The sequence below is a fragment of the Drosophila subpulchrella genome, chromosome 3R (genome assembly GCF_014743375.2).
Source record: "Drosophila subpulchrella strain 33 F10 #4 breed RU33 chromosome 3R, RU_Dsub_v1.1 Primary Assembly, whole genome shotgun sequence".
Taxonomy (NCBI): Eukaryota; Metazoa; Arthropoda; class Insecta; order Diptera; family Drosophilidae; genus Drosophila; species Drosophila subpulchrella.
In genome coordinates this window covers 1,951,054-1,973,071 of record NC_050609.1, presented here as the reverse complement: position 1 = coordinate 1,973,071, position 22,018 = coordinate 1,951,054, and the positions used below count along the sequence as shown (strand labels likewise).

The following is a 22,018-nucleotide window of genomic DNA, read 5'->3' as shown; positions in this document are numbered from 1 at the left end:
TTATTTCACAAATTTTTCGTGCTAAAAGGCTGCTTAAAAATTATTAATTTTGTTTGAGAATATTATTTAATAGTTTGTTTTATTAAAGGGTTAGGTACAATTTAAATGTATTTATGCCGAAAGACTGTAGTTCTCCAAGCTCGTTTCCACCCCGATTAGTTTTAGTTTTGTATGCTAGTCTTAATAGTTTTAAAATAACTTAAAATGTATTGTTATTTTGGAACTAGAATATATATTTTTCTTTGAAATTTTTTCCGTGTGCAGTAGCAATAGCAGCAGCTGCTTGTCGAGCAACTTTAACAATATTTGTTTTGCTGCAACACTCCTCCACCTTCCGCCCAGCGATCCATTGCCTTTGTTCGTCGCGGGCTCCATTCACTTTGAATTCCCCGCTGTCCGCGCCCGAATCATGAATCATTTCCACCGCTGCACCCACACTCACAGCCACATCGCTCCTTCCTTTTGGCCACATCTAAGTGTTGTTTAATGCAGCTTTTCAACTCATTCGCTTTGACATACACGTGTGCCCGGCTCTGGCTTCCACTTTCCACTTTCTACTTTCTATTTCCTATTTGCCTTTGCAACCTGCAACCTTCCTGCCCTTTTTGCATGTGGCATCAGATTTGCTTATGCAAATGTGTCGCTGCGAAGGGGATTTGCCATTTGCACCGCTCGTCCTCGATCGAAATGTTTACGATTTCTATTCGAGGAGGTCTGATGTCATGGCTTGTCGATGGTCGATGCACGGTTTAAATAATTGCCACCGCCATAAATTATTAAATCAACAACAATTACTCACCGGCCGGCCAAAGGGAATCAATCACTGTTTGTGAAGGGGTCGAAAATCGGGTGAAATGAGGTGAAGTGGAGTGGATTCATAAGCTGACAAAATGCCAGCTCAAACTACGCCGCAGAAGGTGTATTATAACGAGTTTCATGACAGCAATTATGCGAGGTGGGGGTAAGCACACACATACATATATGTATCATATGAGCACCCCCACTTATTAATACGCATACGCAGTGTTGCCGGCGCAGGCTAATATGTAGTTTGGGGCGTTGCTTTTCGAGGGCTTTGTAATCGATATTACAATGGCATTGTGTTAGCTCCCCGATATGCTGGTGGGACAGGTATTTTTTCTTTTTTTATCGTTCCCTGCATCGCTTTCAGTATAATCGAGGGGGGTCGTGTTTGCCCGGGGGAGTTGACAATGCATGTTTAATGTACTTTGCCTGTAATTTGTAATTAATAATACATGGGCTGCAGGATGCCGACTACCGCCGCCGCCGCCGTTTGAGATTTTACCATATGCCAAGTGCAATCGGCTTTACAAAGCTTTGGTACCCACATGCAATCTATGGCATTGAGCTCTTTCCCATCGTTGCCTACTTTCCTGCGTTCCCCTATTTGCACTCCGATTTTAGCCAAGTCGAGTTGAGCTCAGTTCAATTCAATTCGATTTGATTCCGTGTTACATGTCGGCAGTTTGCCATGTGCCAGCTGCCTGACAGCCAGATCACCATCACCGAGCCAGCTGCTGTTGGTACACTTTATGTCATTTTTTGATTTATGTGTGATTAGTATTGGCCGTCCTTCGTCTGGCCCTGTCAGTTGGAGCCCAGAATGGTGATGGTGGGATTTGAGAGGGGAAAAAGTGAGATTTTCCATTTGTCTGGCTCTCTTGTCAGTTGTCATTTCATATGAATACATTACGATATTCGAAGCATAAGTCTGCCTCGATGCCAGGCACTTTCAACAGCCTTCGGTTGACTTTTTGCCAGCAGTGCAGCCGGAGAAGTGGGATTCGTATTCGGATGCGAGTCAACCCTTGAATTACACGCCTCGATGTTTCTGTAAAATGTGCAAATGAAGTTGCCGTAAGGAATTCTCAGGACGGCACATATGGGGCGAGAGATTTGAACAATATAAACAATGACAGGCCATAAAATATGCAAGCACCCTAAATACCTGCAAGGCTCTAGGAGGTTTTTTTTTCCTTGGGAGCCATGTTTGCTCGCCTGATTCCGATTGTTGATGTAAATGTCAGAATAAATAATAAATACCAATTTTTGGCGCCACTCTGCCACTGAAAATTCCATAACGCAGGGTCGTTTCATTTCGTTTCGTGACTTTAACGAGGCTTTAATTTCAGAGATTATGGATTTAATCCGCTTTTAATTACAGGCAGTGTTCCTGCTGCCACCGCCGCCGACGGTCGTGTATAATTAAAGTATCAAATGTGTTAATTGATTATGCAATTAGCGGACCAAGCGTGTTAGTTAATTAAACGTCGATGAATAAATTTATCGCATTTATATATCCGTCAATGGATCGCTGTGAATGGGGGAAGAGGTTTATTAAATTACGAAAGTCCGCAGTTGAAGGCACTTGAACTATTAGTTTATTTGCCGTAAGCACTCATTCATTCCCATTCAGATGGGAAACTTCTTTGGTCCCTCTTCCTGCTATCCGCTTCCTGCTTTCTGCTTTCTCCGCTTTCACCGCTCCCTTTCTCCCTTTCTTTCTGCTCTGCTCCGCTGTGCTCTCATTTATTCATACGTGCGCTTATTGCAATGTTCATTGCTTCATATTCATTATGGCAATGGAGCAATGTGCGTTCTGTTCTCCAGACAAGAGTGCCGTGTGTGTGTCCGTTCGATACGTTCGATAATCCAATAAATATTTATGAAGCACTTTATTGGAACAACACTGAATTACTTTATGGCAGATGTATGTATGCATGCCCATCCATACGTGTCTAGAGCTCCTCCCACTGCCATATGCAGCAGATCCGGGAGCAGATCCTGGAGCAGGACCAAAAAACTAACAGCCAAGCAGCTCCGTTTCATGCGGGCAAGGAAAACATTGGGGTGTGTGGCTCAAAAAAGGAACTATATTTGGCATAAAGTGCTCCCTCTTTCGCATATTGCTCATACGCACCGTAGTGCGCTTTGATGCGGTCAGACGTGGCTTGCAGGTATTTTGGAATTTTGGTTTTTAATATTTTTAAGAGCCTTGTCTGTGGGGCTGAGGGCCTTCCACAGCCACACTAATTGCCTCTCGTTCACTTCATGTTTGTTGCCTGTGTGTGCTGGCCGCACTCATGTTTAAATTATAGACTGTCGACTCAAGTGATTTGGGGGTAAACTCCAGCTGCAGTTTGTTGACCCAATTAATCCGTCAATGGCCAAGACACTGACAGTTTGCATTGTTAACTCCCCGCCAGGGGTGTGATTGTGTCGAAATGACGTTTGCTTTACGATCCCACAAGCCCTGCGATACATACACCAATATATATATGGCCATTGACAGCGGTTGAAGGATTTTCGTTTCTAACTCGCTGATAATTTCATTTGAATCCATAAGCTATGCAAATTAATTTAACTCGCAACGAGGTGCCAAAACAAACACATAGATATACGCAGTTGGTGTCAAACAAACGGCTCTGAATTAAACATTTTTAACTCGATTAAATATTCTTTATTGTGATTTTTATTTTGTGTGGCTTTTAAGGCTCTGTTTGTAATTCAATTCAAAATTTAAATTTAGAATTCTTTTTTGTTCTTTCTTTATTCAAAATAAACACATTTTTCTGGTTTTATGTTAATTTAATCGCGAGTGCTGTACGAAACAAATAAGTTATTTAGAATAGAACTCGTTCTGGAACCACATTAGCCTGCATTTATTAGCACTAAATTAGTTCACAGTGACCATAAGTAATTCTATCAATTTGACCGCAACTGTGACTCTATTTTTTTGGCGTTTCCCGCTGCTAAACAAATTAAAATGCAAACACAAGTGAATGCACAAATGAATGCGACAAAATCAATGCAAGTGCAAACATTAAATGGCAACACGACAATGACGAGCGACAAAAGCGCCGAATATGAATGATGTGATGGGTCGTGGCAGGGGAAAGTGCGGGGGGGGGGGGGGGGTTTGTGTTTGGAGTTTGGCGGATTACCGCCCATCAGCCCACAACACCCTTGGCAGCGAGTTTAAAATTATTGACCAAATTTTCGGGCGAACACACCGCAAAAAACGAGCACAAGAGCAAACTATGGAAACAATGCATAACTGGGTCAGTTTGACATGTCGTTGTCGCAGCAAACCCTGACGGCTTCTCGCCCTCTCTTTCGCCCCACTAGCCCCCTCTCTTTCTGGCCCTCCATTCGCCCTCTCCCTCGCACTTCCTCTGCAATATTTGGCAATGTGGTGTGGGTTGTAGCCGACGGAATGGGGACGAATGTCAATGCATAAAATTCATTCAATGACTTTTGCAGCTATTTTTCTTCTACTTCCATGATGCAGGGGGGGTTCCAAGCCATGGGCGTAGAAGGGGGCGGTCCTGGCAGGGCAGACAAATAAATTGCAAGACATGCAATAAGACGAGGACGAGCCAAATGTGTGTCTAAGTGTGTCTCTGGCTTGTCTAGCTGCCCTCCTGGTCGCCTTCTTGTATGCAAATAAAATTGTACACGAAATTGACTTTATGCAGGGGCCCATCTGCACACACACACTCACATGTCAGTGTGCATCAGGGTGAGCCAGTATTTTCATTTTGGGAAAGTTTCAAGATGTTCCCAAAATCGGTAAAAAAAAAACATTTTTCAATATGATATTTTTGAAGTCAGAAAAAATTTTAAAATATGGTTTTCAAAAGTAGCAGCATTCTGATAAAAGTTATTAGAATTAAGCCATTGAAAAGGTATACTAATTTATGGAGTTTTATATATGTTTTATGTTGGGTTCTATTTTTTTCTTAAATGATTTGATAGTATTTTAATATAACATTTGTTTCTTATTTGAATATATGTTGTAAAATTTGTGTAGTAACTTCTACTTTATCTAATGATAATGAAATTAAAATCATTACTTAAGAAAGTTTATTTTTCAATAACGCCTAGAAAATGAATGTTGAATTCGTTTAGAAAATCTTTTTCAAATGATATTTTCCTAACCGCTTTGGATAACTTATACGATTTCCCTATTTGCAAACGAGTTTGAATATTAAATAATTCCGAACTGAATTTATATAGAAGCTCACCACGTATCCAGATGCCAGAGGAGCACCTTCCCAACCAGGGTATGTGGTATGTGCATATTGTGTGATACCTTAGTGCGAGACATGACTTTGACTAACGTTGCTGCTGCATGTAAATGGCACCATGCCATCCCAATCCCAATCCCGATCCGATCCCCATACCAAGCCCAAGCCCAAGTCCAAACCCAGGCCACATCGAAGGAGACCATGCCACACGTTTCCCCGTAATCATCCATTATCCTAATGCCAGGTCCATGCCCAGGTCCCCCGAGTCTGAAGGTCTGAGCCATGTGTGTATGTGCACTGGTCGATTGGATTATGCCTTTAACCTGCGTCGTACACTGCTCGACTTTTCGTAGCCTTCGCAGCGACATTTATTAATGATGCGACGTGAATTTGTATTTTGGCCCACTTCCATGCACTTGCGCTGGCCCAAAACGATTTGTGTAATCGGTTTAATTGGCCCATTAAACGGGGCAATCAATCGATATTTGTAAAACTGTAAAATCGAATAGGACAAAGCCCCCTTTTCTGACATTGTGCGTCACTCTCCTGCGGGCAATTAGGGGAAAATCACTCTCCTACCCCACTCACCACCAGGTATAATTTAAATGTTTGATTCGTTTTCTAACCCCAACCCATTCTGCCAGCCTAGAAATATTCGTGTACCTGTGATGACATCTGCTGCGATTCACAGACCTGAAATCAATACTCATAAATTAAAGTCATAAAATGGCAACATACCTACCATACAGTAAATATAAATAGAAGCCAGACACGAATTTTCAAGTGCCACCATCAGTCTGCACGGTGGAATCAATCGATTCTGTCATTTTATGGCAGAACTTTGAAGAAGGAAATAGTGGCAAAGGGCAGAGTTTAAAGAGAAAGTGGGTATTCAGTAGCTCTAAATCGAATGTGAGTTCGTAATTATCATATGTGCTGATGATTGAATTAAGGTGAGACGAGTGGAACTGGATGGGAAATCAAGGCAGCAGGACAGGTCGGACAAGTTCACGATGGGAGGGCACTTGACAGCATCCGCAGACGCGACCTCCAGCCCCATTTAAACTTTCACAAACAATAAAAATCGCCCTACATAATACATGAGGCCGTGTTACGATCCCGTGACAGGCAGAAAGACAGGCAGGCCAAATAAGTTCCCTGGATTCGTGGCTGATTTCCAAACAAGTCGGCGCGGAGTGAAATGGGAAAACAAGTTTTGCATTTGAAGCGGCAAACATTTGCGCACTCATTACGTATCTGATTGTTTACCCACGGACTGCACCAACTTTCGCCCCATTAAAATTTCATTAGAGTTTCACTCTGGCCTGTAATTATGAATGGAGTTAGGCAGACAGCAGTTGACCAAAAACTCTACGAAACTTTTCTCATGAAAGAGTTGCCTGCTTTCGTAACTAATCCGATGAAAAGTAGTTTTTTAGAGAGATTAAAATTTAAAGAAAGAATTTATAGATTTTTAAAATAGTCTCTCAATACGGTAAACACACGTGTATAGTTTTATACCATTTCCAATATTAACAATGATTTAAATGCGTTGAAGAACATAAAGATATTTTGACAACGCCAATTAATTAATTGTTATACTTGATAGATACTTTTTAGTATTAACCTATTTTTTTAGAAATACATTTTCAAAGACGAGGTTTTTAAAAAGGTTTTTTTGAGAAATACAATTTTATTTATTTTTAATTTCTAATTTGTTTTTCCTTAAACCCCCTTTACAAATTTACAGAGAGTCTTAAATTGTGTATTCCTGTTTTCTCAAATCCTGGATGCCCCCTTGACTTTAAGGAAGTTAATTACCCCGGATCACAATTAACTTTGCCAGCCGAGCACTTGGCGGCTTCAATTGCATTTGTCATGCATAGAAGACATTGCGAAGGACAACGACTGTCACTCGAGACGTCAAGGTGCAACCGCATAAGGAGGAGCCCTCAAAGGAACTGCGATATCAAGTTGTTATGTTGCACATAATTATATCAGAGCCGCGAAAGTTTCCCGGCAATTTCGTTGACTGCCAGTCAGCCAGTTGGCGAAGGAGGAGCAACTTTTATGAGATCCCGACACTGGCAGGCGGCTAATTAGATATTCTATAGTTCTATTTAATGCACTTGACTCGCCCTGCATTCTCGGGATTCTTCGCCAAGTGTTGTGCCACCCTCTCCAGGCCCAGGCCCCCTTCCTCTTTTCTGGTCTTAAGAACTAAAGAATTCCATTTTAAATCGAATTTTCGGCATGGCATGTGAAAGGCATGTGGCATTCTCTCTATTTTCCAGGCCGAGGACTGGCCAAGTGTGTCGATGCAGTGACTCGGAGAGCTTGACATACAAATTTGTGGTACATTTATTGGCTTGTTTGGTCAGCCCACACACACATCTAGGGTTAGGGTTGGGGTTAGGGATAGCGAGGGGTCAAAGGACAGGGGATATATTTAAATGCTAAGCTGACTCTCAAAGTCGGGGGCCATTGACACAGATATTTGCACAGCTGGTGAGCTGAGACCGGACTTTCGGTTCCGCTCCAGGATCCTGGCCCTGGATCCTGGCCATGCGGTCTATGGAGTCTGTGCGCTTTAATTTGCTTTATTTATTACACATTACCAGCCCAATTGCAGGGCACAGATGGCTGGCTGGCTGGCTGCTGGCCGCCTTTTGGCCTCAACGATAACTTATGCAAAAAGTTGAAACTTTAAATAAATAAACTTTGAGGCGGAGGCTGCTCCTGTGCCGTTCTGCTCGGCTCTGCTCACACGTAACAATTTGCGAGGCAAACATGGCTTTATTTTAGTTTCAATTTTCGCTTCGTTATTTTTTCCACACACACACAAAGGGGCGACTGTTTGTTTTTAGATTGCAGCAGCGCGTTGCATGTTGTCTTTGCCGTCGTCATAGTCGTCGTCGTCTTTTTGCCGCCATTTTACGCTCGTTATGGCAACACTTTGGCTCAAAAGCAAACGACAGCCCTGAAAACACATCTCAAACGGCGGCCGCGTTTGCACAGCGAGAAAAAAGGGGGCGGGGTTGGGAAAAACTGCGGGCTGGCTAGATGGCGCTGGCTGGAAAAAATCATTTCAAGCAGAAACAACAAGGGAAATGCGGAAAACGCCTTGGCGCCTCTCCATTCACAATTTCCCCCTGCCGTTTGTCGTCTGAGTTTGCCTGCATTCGCTCCGTTGACTGGCAACTTTCGTCGCCTCGGCCTTCGTCCTTCGTCCTTCGACCCCCCGCCACCCACTCGACGCCCACGTGATTGACTGCACTGCGACGTGTCTCTTTCGCAGGAAAAAAGGTAGTGGGTCTATAATTCTGCACTTTAACATGCTTCTAGGATTACTCAGCAAGATCTGGAGCTACACCCCTGAGATACATTTGAATAAAGTTGATAGTACTCAAAAGAATTTTTTAAAAATATAAGTCACCCTTAAAGAGTAAATAATACATATTATTAGAAGGTATGAAGTCAAAATACAAATACTTTTAATATTTTTTACGTAGTCAAATGCATTGTTTACAAATAAAATTGTAAACTTATTGCATTATTTTGAATGGTCATGAATATCGATCTATATTGGGAAGAAATGGATGTTAATCTGGCATTTACTTGATTGCCTAATTTATTTGCTGAGTTTGAGTACAGACATTTTATATTCCAACACTCAGATGGTAAATATCCCTTGCTTTTTCGCCGTGCTGTTTGTTTTTTTCCATCATGTCTGGTAATAATTTTCCCAAGTCGCTTTCCTGCGCCAAAGATGCGTGTTGCATTTGCCTGTCTGTCGTCAGTCCTCTGTCGCCGGGATTTGTTTACATGATTGTGCACAGGAGCAGTGTTTGCCCCTTCACATTTTCCTTAGCCCTGAGTCCCCATTCCTTATCCTTATCCCTATCCTGCTGCATTAGCACTCGAGTGTTTGCATTTCCTTTGAGCCAAATCGCAGCAAATTATATTTTTATTGATTCGACAAACATTTGAGCTGCGCGATTTGCCCGATAAAGGCGCTGCCAAAGTGGCAAAGTGAATTAATTTTCCCGCTTGGGATTTTGCAGTTTGCCTTGGTGTGCATACTGCATAATGCGCATACGCCACCGAAACGCTGGATTTAGATAGCGGAGCGGTATAAGGCAAAAGCCGCAGAAGGAATAACAACAACAGCCACAAGAGGAGCCACAACTTTTCGCATTTACCAAAAAACTTTTCAACATTTTCTTGTTACCCGCTTGTCTTCTGTGTTTTCGCTACATGGCCATAGACCCACTGAGCAAATTGTAAATGAAAAAGTTTTTATGTTATTCAGTGTTTGCAGGGGGCGGAACCATCGTCTAGCCCCCCCCTCCTTTTACCAGCGCTGTTGTTGCTGTCGTTATTGCTGCATTATGTCTATTGTTGTCTATATACATTTTTGTCGAAAGTAATTGTAAATGCTGTTCATAGTTTGACTGTCGACGTGATGTCCCCGTCCTCTGTATTTTCCCCCCCCTGCACTTTCTGTTCCACTCAATTCGAGAGTTTTCCATTGCCCAGTTTCCCGGCTTTCACAAAGCCAGCACAGCCCCAGACTTGTTTTAAAGTCAACATTTTGGCATTCGGCGAAGAGAGTTTGTTCTTGAAATGTTCAGCTTTAATATATGCATTTATTTAAAGGCAAACAGAAGTGATACAGTCGCAAAAGTAAAATAAACCCAAAGAATGTGAACTAAGAAATATGAAAATAAACCCAAATTAAGCCACCGACGACAGTGGTGAAAGCAAATAGAACGAATCAACTTTAACCAACATTTGAAGTGGCGGAAGAGGAGGATAAGGCCACAACATGACCCGCTTTCGCATAAAAAACCTGAAAATCCTCTCCAGCTGCCTCAGCCTGTGGGTGGTGCTCTTCGGCGGTGCACTGCACCTGGCGCTGGGCAGCGAGTTCCCCGAGCGCGAGTGCTGCGACCTGACCACCACCTCCACGGTGGGTCCGCTGCCCATGCCGCCCGCCGCCCTGCCCACCGACAAGTCGCTCTCCTCGGCCACAACGGCCTTGGAGACGGATCTGGCCATCGGACGATCGGGTAAGTGGTCACTGGGGAACCTTAGATTTATAAAAACTAACTATACAAATTGGTAAACTTACTGAAGCACTGGAAACAGGAATTTAAATCTAATAAGTAAGGCATAATAAAATAAGTTACACTTGTACTATAAAAGTGGACTGGTTATTGAAATCTAATAAGTACTAATTTAATGGGTACCTATAAAAATTCAGTAATATTTATACTTATACTGTTAAGCTTTAGCTATTAATGAGTTTAGCTGATAGGCCTTTCGGATGGCTAGGATGGTATATTTTGGAATAAATTATAAGGACCTTTAACAATGGTAAATAATGTCAATAAACAGTAGTTAATAAAGTTATACAAACAACTAAGTAATCAAGATAAACTAATACTATTTATAAAGTTCATTTTTAAAATTATTTAGCTAACATTCGATTAAAACGAAAACTCTCTTATATACTTAGAGTTAAATTTAATACATTTTTTAATTTTGTATAACTCTAAGCCCTTGTTAATTAAAAGTTTTTAAAACATCAATTTAAGTTTTATTTTCTTAAGATAAGAGCACGATATTCAAACCATTTTCTTTAACAAGATTAAAGTGCTATACATGTTATATTTCCCAATCTTTCCAAGCTGACCTTCCTAATAATATATTGTTAATAATAAAACCACATTTCTTCGACTGCATCGGACTGCGGCTTGTGGCCCATTGCCTATTCATAGTGCCACTAAAAATGGCCAAGTCTAATTGCCAAGCGATATTTAATGGCTCAATGGGCAGCAGGACTCCGCCCGAGGGTTTGGCAATTGAGAGATAGTGGAGGACATCATCATCACTTACGCTCCAATTAACACAATGACCTTTCGCCAGCCATCGATGCAGCTGAGTGGTCCCAAAGCTCCCACGGGGTCGCCAGGGGGTTAACATTTTGCCATGCTGTCGGTGTGGGAACAATTTGAAATTCAAAGCAAACGTCAGCTGTAAAACAATTTATATTCACTTTGAATTGAGGTTTTGTTTCCCATTTTATTGTGTGGCAAGGCTGACAGACAGACTTTGTGGGGGGGGGGAGTTATAGAAGGGCTTTATAGAGGGGATATATAGAGGGGGTTATGGGACGTGTGTGTCTCAGTTTCATGCTGCCAACTTGACTCGAATTAAATGTTTGCTGAGCGTTGCTACGTGCCGTAAACAGCAGCAACAAGAGCTGCCTGCAGCATTTTAAGCAAAAATAGAATGCTATCGGAATTTTTCCCAGGTTATAGAATATTTTCTGGGCTTGTAAGCTGCTTTCTGTATGTGCTCGTAAAAAACAGTCAAATTAAAATATGTTTAAAAAATAATCAAATGCATTGAATATTATTCCTGGCTGGGAAAAATGTTTACCAGCCATTTAATTGCCATTTTTTCCATAGCTTAAAAAAGTTTTTCAGCCTGAGTGTATGAAACTTTTTTGTCCCACACAATTGCAAGCTTTGTATGCATCCTTAAATGTCAAATTAGCCACGAATTAAAAATGTCAGTTGGAAAAGTTGAAGGCTCCACTCCACTGCACTCCGCCTGACTTTTGGCCCTACCCCCGCCAGAAAACTTTAACTATGACGGACATTCGATTGGTTCGAGGAACAGGCCAAAGTGCATTAACCCCACAATTGCAACGGGCGGAGTAAGGGGGGTTCAATACACACGCACTTAGTGGGCGGTTCATGTCCTCGTAATTGAGTTTATTAAATAATCACAAATATCGATTGGCTTCGATTCATTTTGCTTGGCCCTCGACTTCAAAGAGCCGGGGCATTCGCATGAAAAGGGCCAATTGGCCAGCAGAAATGCGAAATGTTAAAAAAGTTTATTATGCAACAAACTTGATTGACTGAGTGAATGACTGACTGTCGGACCCACACACACACAGGTTGCCAGGACAAATTAGTCATTAAGCGATGCTCTCAATGTGCCAGACGCATTGAGTGCATTGCAGGTCGAGAGAACACTACAAAATCGATCAGAATGGGATGCTAAGAAAGCGCTGAGCTTACACAGGGCAAAATATAATAAGTTTCGAGGCAATACTAAAAAATGGTAATAAAAATCGATAACCATATGATAAATTCACAAATATGGCTATGAAATTAAGATAGTGCTGAGCTTACACAGGGGAAAATAAAATCAATTTCAAGGTAAGAATAGGTACACCCAAAAAAAAATGATCATAGAAACTAAACTATTCGTACATTAAAACTAAACTATTGAGTGTCAAAAATATCTTGATAAGATGCGTATTAACCTTATGACACCGAAAGTATTAAACTGAAACTTTCGAAGTTATCAAAGTTAAACTAACGAGTATACAATTTATACTCACTCAGTGTACTGAAATTTATGCTGATAGTTTACTTTTTATACTATTTAGTATAAAAGCTATCCTATGTAGTCTCCGTTTTATACTATTTCGTATACATATTATACTAATCTAGAGAGCCGTAGTATACTTTTTAAGCTATTTATCGAAATCGTTAGTATACATTTTATACTATTTCGTATAAAACTTATACGATTTCCCCGTTGCCTGTAGTATACATAAAATTTATACTATTTTGTTTTTCGTGGTATCCCAAACCCAATAAAATCAAGTTGTATGTTGTTTTACTTTTATTACTATTTCACATATTATTTTGTTATAATTTTATAAATTTTCATATTTTGCGCAACACACATAACATGTTTTAGCTCTTTTTTTTTTATATTCCTTTACCTAACACGTATATACAGACTAAAACAAGTACAAGCAACAAGAGTAGGGGCCGTGATTGCGCGGTATCACCGCAAGGTATTGCTTAGCGCAATGGTAGCCACCTAGGCTGTAGCTTCTCTCCTCTCCTTCTCGATGCGGCGCTGCGTTCGCAGTACACTCGCTGCGTAGGCTGCCGTCGCTGGCCGAACTCTTGCCCCGGTGGTCTTCATCAGCATTTGGCGATCAGACCCGAAGCGGCGACATTAAAATAGGACATGCTGATCGTCCTCAACAATCCCACTGCCGCACTCTGGACAACCGTTCTCCGTGTCGTGTCCGAAGCGCTTAAGGAAGCTTCGGAAGCAACCATGAGCACTCAGCGCCTGCGTGAGGTAGAAATCTACCTGGCCGTGCTTCCTATTTACCCTTGCGTCCAGCGTCCAGCGTCCCTTGCTGGAGTTGTCCCAGGCTGCCTGCCAGTTGTCGACGCTCTGGATCCTGGCACTCCTCTTCACCTCGGTCTTGGTTCTGTGGCTCCCGCACCAGTTCACATAGGGGAACTTGGCCTGCAATGACGAGCGCTGCGTCGTCCGAGATCGTCCGGATGGCAATAATAATTAACGCGTCAAGCAACGCCAACTCCGGTAGCATTTTCTGTGTTCGTATACTCGCTTTTGTCCTGGTTTCACACCAAAATATATGTTCGAATAATCGCTATTGTCCTAGTTTCACACCATGAAAAACTATTTAATGTTCAGTATACTATTTATACTACTGAGTCTCACTCATATAATAATTAGTATAAGCTTAATACTACAAAGTATACAGTTGAAACTAATAAGTGTTGAGTTAATACTTACATTTTTATACTAACTTTAGTATACTTTTAACACAACGCTTATTAAGTGTATACTTTTGGTTTTTTTTTTGGGTGTATTGGCTTTCAGGATATACTAAAAATAGTCATAAAAATCGATAGAAAGATGATATATTTACAAAAGTATCTTTGAAATTAAATAAAGGAGCATAGTTCCTGTATTTTTGTTAACTTATTTATGTTACTTTTTTATCTACAGTTTTGATAACAAGTGAATTTGAAAGCAAAAACCAATAAATTCACCTTTAGAGATAGCCCAACTTTTCAACGTGCAGTTCGCAGGACGAAAGATGAACCAACCGGCAAAAAGGACATAGTCCTTACTGCAATGGGTTTGACGTTGAGGGACATAAAAATTTCCGTTCTAAGTAAGCGGCTTGCCTTTTTTCCTTCTGCTCCTAACAATGTTACTTGGACATACATATGTTGGGTGGCGGTGGTTGGGCGGAAATGTAGGTGAATCGTGTGGAACGTCGAGAACATCTTGCAGTTTATGTATATGGCCTTTAGATTGAGTTTGCACGAATGTACACAAGTTGTTCGAACTCGCATTTGAATGGGGAATTTCTTTTAGTGGCCAACGAGGACGACGGACGACGGATGTGCCTCCTTGAGCTGTGGACCTCTGGATCTCAGTCTGCATGTCCATCTGTCTGCATGCCTGTCTGTCTGTCTGCCTGTCGTTGGGCTTAGCCATGACATAAGATTTTAATCAGCATAAAATTTTCGTTATTCCGTTATTTCTTCGATTGCTTTTCCCCCTTTGACATAAGCAAATAAAAAACGAGAGTTGGTCAATGGAAAATGGAATTTCATATTTAACATTCTTTGCCTGTTCAATCGAGTCCTTGCTGTTTAACCTATGTGCTTTCGATTTTACACTGATGTAAGAGTGACTGGCAGTCTTTTGTCTCGATAATATACTTAAAGCAAACAAAGGTTTTATTCATTAAATAAAATTAAATAACATAAGCTTACCAAAATAATACGTTTAAATAGTTTACATTTTTCTAATGGTTATATTGGTACAATATTCTATTGATATGTTTACTTACATGTTTGCTTCACTGAAGTGTAATTGCTTAATTAAAAAGATATTAAATCTTAAAGTCAAGTTCAAAATTGCAGTAAAATACTCGTAGGGAAGAGGTGCTTAAATCCGAAAAGAGGTTTACCCTTAAAGAGCCGAATCATTGTGTTGGCTAAAATATTGTTGCAACCGCATTTCCTCGCTAACACGCTTACCCTTAAATCGCATCAATTTTAAACGCAACAGACACTTCACTCCGCACACAGACACACGAGCCCGGGCACAAACACTCGTAAGTTATTCCACCTTAATTATATTGCAACACCCCGACTCGACCCTCCGAACCCCGCCCCCTGCCCCCTGCCCCCTGCCCACTTCCTCCACCGATCCAAGCCGAACCGAACAATTCCAACCCATTCTGAGCCATTCCAACCCATTCTGGCCCATTCCGACCCAATTCGAGGCACACATCGCGCTCAGGTGCCTGAAGGTCCATGTAACACAATGTTTTATGTACTGCCCATGTGTGTGTCTCTCTCTCGATGTGTGTGTGTGGCATGCCGGTGTGTGCGTGAATTAGTTATGAAGCCAAAGTCAAAGTGGGTCAGCAGCAGTTCTTCTTTTCCCGCTGCAATTCCGCCTCGAGTTGCCGCTGCTGCATTCGAGTGTGGCCATATTTTTAGAGCGCCGCCAATGCCAATTTAATGTTATTGCGTATACGTGCCGTTGGCCGGCAATATCAATAGTCGGTGCGTATTGTGTGTGCACAGCGAAAAAGAACAACAATATCTTTACTGCGGCCTTAAGTATTGCACTTACATTTAAGGCATATCACAGATACGTCTTCTAGGACATGTTGGTTTAAGAAATGATTTTTGAAACAGCGAATTTGGTAGAATATATGTATGAAACAGATACAAATATCTTACAAAATCAATACGCAATTTGTAATATAAAACGTTTGTTGAAATTGATATTAATATTTTGCGCATATTTATTACATTTTTTGAAACAGCTTACAATTGTGTTTATTTTTTGTATTCTAAAAATAGCTTTACCAAATCGTATGAAAGTAATTTAAGATGTGAAAGCACTACCTTGTCTCAATTACAACCAATTGCAATACAGCAAAGTGCCTTATATCCAAGGCGAAGATGGTCGTTTTTGCTCTCAGTGCGTTTGTGCATCATTGTGCATTTGCAGCAGTTGAAATTGTAATTAAATTCAACACCCGCACATGGGTAATGTAAATTATGTATGCGTGTCACAGCCGGCTTGCCACAATAAAATGCAACACAACATACATTTCAATTTGTAGGACACTCGACCAAAAAACAGAGCCCAAGAAGTAGGTACAAGCCCTCGGCACTTAACCTTCCGCCCGAAACAGACCAACTTGAGATGGCGATGGTGATGGCGATGGCGATGGCGATGCCATATCCCGCTGCCATGAGTGCGACCTTCATCAAATCAGCGAAAGGTGGCAGTAGTATCCTTCGCTCTCGCCTTCTGCTCCTCGCTGTTTGCCAGGCAAATTAAAAATTCAGCACAAGACTGAGGGGCCGACGACTGCGACGACCTCAGTGCGATGCCAAAGGTTGTTCGCGGCTGCTGGTCGGTCTCGACCTGTCTCGATTTCACTTGAAATGGAAAAAAATGCTCGCAGTCGGCGAGCTCCAAGGGCGCAGTGCACAGTAAAACAGAAAAAGGTAAATTAAAATTGTCTGTTTATTTGCACAAAATTCCGGAGAAGGAAAGACTTAAATATGCTGACTTGGCGGCAGTTCTTTAAAGCCAGCTATGTGTGTTTGCCCCAGTGGCGGATTTACGTGTTTTTTAAAGGGAATACAAAATGTCCACGAAAATCTTGTGAAATAAATATATAAAAATATTTAATGTCACTTTTAAAAGTATCAAATAAATCATTTATTAGATGTATATAGCACTAAGCATGTATATAACATAAATCCATTGGTGCAACCTTTTTAAGTACCGACGCTAAATAAATCTATCTTAAATATAAAAATGGAAATTACTATTTTAAATATACAAATTGAATAATATATAATATAAAACTGATATCCCGATATCAAACATTGTATAATATATGATGGACAAATTTATTTAAACTCTTATAGACCTTAGATCCCCCAAAACAAACACTACGAATCCGCCCCTGGCAATAGTGACTGTGCTGAAAGTCAAGGCTGCTAATTAAGTGCTTTTTTGGGGTTAAATACATATGTATAAGCTGCTTCCGTCACAGTTACAGCTCAGGCTAAAGCCGGGATTTATCCAGCCGATTCCGACTGTGCCGGGCCGCAGCTATTAAGAGTCTCTTTCTTTCTGACTTTGTGTCTCTGTGTGTGTGCTGGCTGGATCATGTTTTAAGCTGCAGAGCTTAACATCAATTTTTGAGAGCTTACTCTTTGTGTGCCTCTGTGTGTGTGGATAAAGGACCATACAAACGAAGAGAACATATATTGTTGCACTGCCTGCTATCTGGCGGATTTTCTCATTATTAAACTGGAACCCATCTAATTAGGATGCGCTACTCGGGCACACACATATATATATTTATATATTCATCTAGCGTGTGGCATTTCGTTAATGACACTTTAATGTGCTACAAAATCAACTGACACAGCTGGAAAAATAAATCAAATTTTTTGTGTAGCAGCAACATTTTGAAATAGGGCCTCGGCAGGGCGCATATATCACATATATCACTGGCACGCCCACACCCAACACACTCGTCATCTATCAAAATTCACTTTTCATATAGACCCTACCTGGGCTCTGTTTATATGTCTGAATGTCGGTCCGTTTGGCTGACTGGATGGCACACATTTAACCCGCACGTAGTCGCAATTTTAATATAATGGCGGGCTGAAGCGAAGACGGGTCGAGTTGAAGGCATATCAACGACCTAGTAAGCATCTTTATACAATTTCATGAGGCTGTCAGCACACGCACACCAGTAGACCAAGACACCCACACAGGTGTACACACACACACACTCACACACGGAGGACACCTGGCGACGCGACCGCGCACTTTGCATAAATTTGTTATGCATATAAAATTAAAAGCATATTTTTAGGCGCCCGGAACACACTCATGCCGACAGTCGGCAGTGTTGATATTTTTATGGCAAATACTCGTAATTTGTAACTCTTACACAACTCGAAAACTTCAAAGATACACAGATAATCAGGGGAACGGAGAGCGGAATGAATGAGATACAGATACGCGCACGCACCGCGGAATTCAACGGGCCTACAAATGAGCAAAGTTTTACTTTTATTTGATTTGCACGAGATCCAAAGCGAAAGTAACAAAATTGCGGCTGTTTGTTGGTTGATGTTTCTTTTTTGTTTTGGACCCAAAACAAACGCCAGAAAGTTAAGTTCAAACGAGGGAAAACACAAGGAAAAGTCATACAAATTGACGAGCAAATGGTGGAAATATTAACACGCGTGTCTGTTTGCCACTCGCATGTCTGTGAAATTAAAAATGAACTCACAGGCACTGGAAATTAATTTGAACATGTATAGAATGTTTTATAATCATAATTTACTTGAAGTGAACTAACATATTTTCATGGAAATATATTTTTATGAAGTATTTTTGTGATATTTTTGTTGAAGAAGAGCCTAAATGTTGTTTAAATATTTTTAAAAGTTACAAATAAAATTCAAAGATATTTTGCATAGAAATTGTAAAAATATTTTGAAGGTCTAAGAAGTAACAAGAAAATTTGTTCAACCCTTAATATTTGTTTTAGGTATGGGTCAAAATAAATATGAGAGATAAAATTTTCATTTCAATTTGTACCATAAATGTAATACATTTTATTTTACAATTCAAGAAAACTAAAGATTCAGATTAATTACCAAAAAAATGTCTCATTATTAAAACAAAAAATTATTTTAAAACAAAAAATCGACAATTCAAGGAGCTGATTCTTAATTGTTAATAACCATAGCTTAGTTTTTGAAAGGTAATATTAAAATAAATTAACCTTGGTTGTAGCAGTGCAATGGAAAAATGAAGGCAGGCCTAATGTTGGCTGCTTTTGGGCCTGAAATCAAAATACATTAACGCGTTGCGTGCCTGAGACTGTGTGTGCTCTCCTGTTTTTTCATGTTCGTGTGTGTGGGGCAGGACGAGTGGGTGAGCCACTTCATCACCGCGGCAGGTCCAACGGCATATGCAAATATTTCAGGCAAACCAAAGCGACACTCAACATTCGTTCCGACCCGCCACTCCATCGCCATTGCCCGCGGCTTAAGTTTGCGTTTTTATTTAATTGCGGAAATTGTGGCTTCGCCCCGCCACACACACACACATACATACTCATGCCAAAACGCACACAGATACAGGCACAAATACAGCTACAGCACACGAAGATTCTTGAGAAAGCGTTGCCTTTCTAATTTCTTTCATAACGCAACCAAGCATTGTAACATATTTTTATGGCCTCACATTTTTCTGCTTTCATACAGTTTCGTGTCGGTTCCTTCTGGGGGCCCTTCTCCCCCCTCAGAGGTTCTCGAAAACATTCTCGGAATTCCAAAGCAGATATGAGTTTTGATACCGTCGAAGTGGTTGCAGCCTCCCCTGCTTTGCTTTTTTCAGCACTACCACCATCAAAAAAAATGAAACAAATTGAGTCAAGTGCGTCTTCCTCGATGGCAAAAATGGAGAAAATGAGTGGTAGAAAGTTGGCGATGGGGCTGGGGAACACATCCCGCCTCCCCTGACAGGCCAAACTAATTAGAAAGTCACTTTAGACGCCGTTTCAACGCTCCCACAGGTCGAAAGTCGTTGAGCATAAAATTAAAACCGACACAAATGTGATTTCTCCTCGTGTCAATCTTATGAATGTTAATATATAGAAATGCCTAATCATAACCCAATTACGTTCTAAGCTAACGCAGTTCAAAATAATTATATCCCCACTTCGGTTTGGCTTTCCTTTCAGTTATTGTTTCCCAATAATTGCTGATTCATTACGTCGAAAATTGACTTTATTGATATCAATTAATTGCCAGGTATTTTGGTATGAATATGGTTAATATCCATATCTATAATCAACAAACAAGTTTATGATATGCCAAGTATTAATCCCAAATTTAAAGTCAGCAAACATATATTAAGAAGAAGATATATATATATTGATTGCGAACATATTAAGATTTTAAATACCTTCATTAAGCCAGTAACTTTCTTAAAACTTTCCGACAATCAGCGGTTAATAATGTGGGTCATAGGTACATGCTTTGTTTTCCAAATAATTGCTGAATCATTAGGGGCCACGCGTCGTATACGCAATATGCCATAACTTGACTTTATTGATTTCAATTAATTGCCAGTGGAGTCCGCTGGTGCTGGCATTTAACAAAACTGCTCATAAATGAATTGGAAAAGCGTCGAACGAAACAAGCCACCAACAAATGACGGGCAATCAGCTCGGTAAGTGGCTTACGCTTACACCAGGCGGCCCAAACCGAATATCGATGTTGGCCCCTTTCCCCCGACCAGCTGGTAATGTGTTCGAGCGCGGGCCCATATCAAAGCATTACGATCTAAATGACACTTTGACAGGAGCAGGACCTGGCACGGAGTTCGGGGTGCGGCACTCTGCTAGGATGAGGTTCCTGCTGCTCCTGCTGCTCCTGCTCCTCCGGCTGCTCCTGTTTCAGGTGGCCTGCCGTTCACCTGCACGCAGTCGATGGCAGCGGCGATAAGGGGAAGAAAAATCGAGGCAGCCCGCTCACATGCTCGCGACACACGCTACTTAACTGTTAATACTTAAAGTTGCAACGGGAAGCGGCAAAGCACTGAAAAAAAACCGGCATTAAGCCTGTAAGAGCGAAAGAAAGTGCTAGGTACAAGAAAATGATAATAAATCATAATCAATCAGAAAAAAACTATTAAACTAAAATAATTTTTTTAAGCAGAAAAGAAGGATGTTAGAATTTCCTAACACTATTTTGGAAGCTAAAAAAAGAAGAATTTTTTTTAAAAGTAAGGCCAACGTTAATATGGTTTAATTTTTTTTCTTTTTAAATAATTCCAAATATTATCCAATCCAAAAAAATTTCTAGGCAAATTTCTAGAGTTCCGAAAAAACTTTTTTATGTAATTTTAGGTGTCTAAAAGTATGCAGCGAGTAAGGTATAATTGTCTTTCTAAATTATATCATTGTGCTTCTGAATATATTTTTGCCTAATTGTATGCATTTAAAAGAGATTTTAAAACCCTGGCGACCCCTCTCTAAAAAATTTTCCCCCAGTGCTTTAGCAATCGCAGCAGCAGCAAAACAGCGAACCGGAAGCGGAAAGCTTTTCGCCTGCGGAAGTGTTTCGTGCGCGCCAAGTTTATATAAGCGATGGCGATACGTACCAGCATGTGTGGGTGTGTGCGAAAAGTGTGTGATCTGTCTATGTGTGCTGCTGTCGGAGGCAGCTTTATATGTGAGTGTGCAAATTGCAAGGAGTTTAATGACAAAAGCAGCCACTACAGCCATGCACAATGCGTTTAAGCAGCCAGCACTTTGTTGTTCCAGAGGTGTTGCTGTTGCTATTGGTGTGTTGCCACTGCCATTGTTGCTTTTCACCCGGGACTCTAACGAACCGACGACAGACCAGGATTTCGCGCCTTTTCCACCTCGCGGCTGCGAAAACACTTTCACTGGCGCCCGGCAACTGGCTGTTTGCCTCCCAGCTCGGGTAATCGCGAAGAACCGATTGGGATTCTGCAGGATACTCTATTGCACTGGGAAAAAGAAATTCAAATGGTATAATTGAATAAAAACTAAGTTCATAATTTAAAATCTTTTTTTAAGAGATCTTAAACTATTCATTTAATTATTTGTTTTAAAGCTATTAAGTAAACAGATAACGATAAGTTTGTGTGTCACTCAAGCCCGTTATAAAATGTGTATAATGCCAAATTAAACTTCGTACTAAAGAATGAGTTTAAACGGTAATATGTTCTATTAAATTATATATATAATTGTTTAATATATATACATTTATCCTTAAATTAATGAAAGTATGTTTTTACCTTAAACATTTCAATGAGATACTGAAGTTCTTAAACTAGCTATTATAATTTAAGAATTATTTTTACAAATATGTACATTTAAAAAAAAAAATGACAATTTTTTACTGTGTACGTTTCCCGCTCCGCAACTTTATTTTGGCCCCATGCACTCAGCGATTGCTTCTCATTTCGCCCGGCTTCTAGCTCCATTTCCG

At 40.7% G+C, this 22,018-nt stretch overlaps 1 protein-coding gene across 8 annotated transcripts in view; it reads left to right on the top strand.

Moving 5' to 3' along the window:
* Positions 1-22,018, top strand: part of LOC119545747 — a 123,217-nt gene that overhangs the window by 42,201 nt on the left and 58,998 nt on the right. For 5 of the 8 annotated variants that reach the window (XM_037851571.1, XM_037851575.1, XM_037851574.1 and 2 more), the window contains exon 2: positions 9,711-10,123. The exons of 2 other annotated variants lie outside the window; for them this stretch is intronic. In XM_037851571.1, coding sequence (XP_037707499.1) covers positions 9,880-10,123 — 244 coding nt within the window. In that variant the 5' untranslated portion in view covers positions 9,711-9,879. The remainder of the gene's footprint in view (positions 1-9,710; positions 10,124-22,018) is intronic. One more of the 8 variants, XM_037851570.1, reaches the window with a different exon arrangement.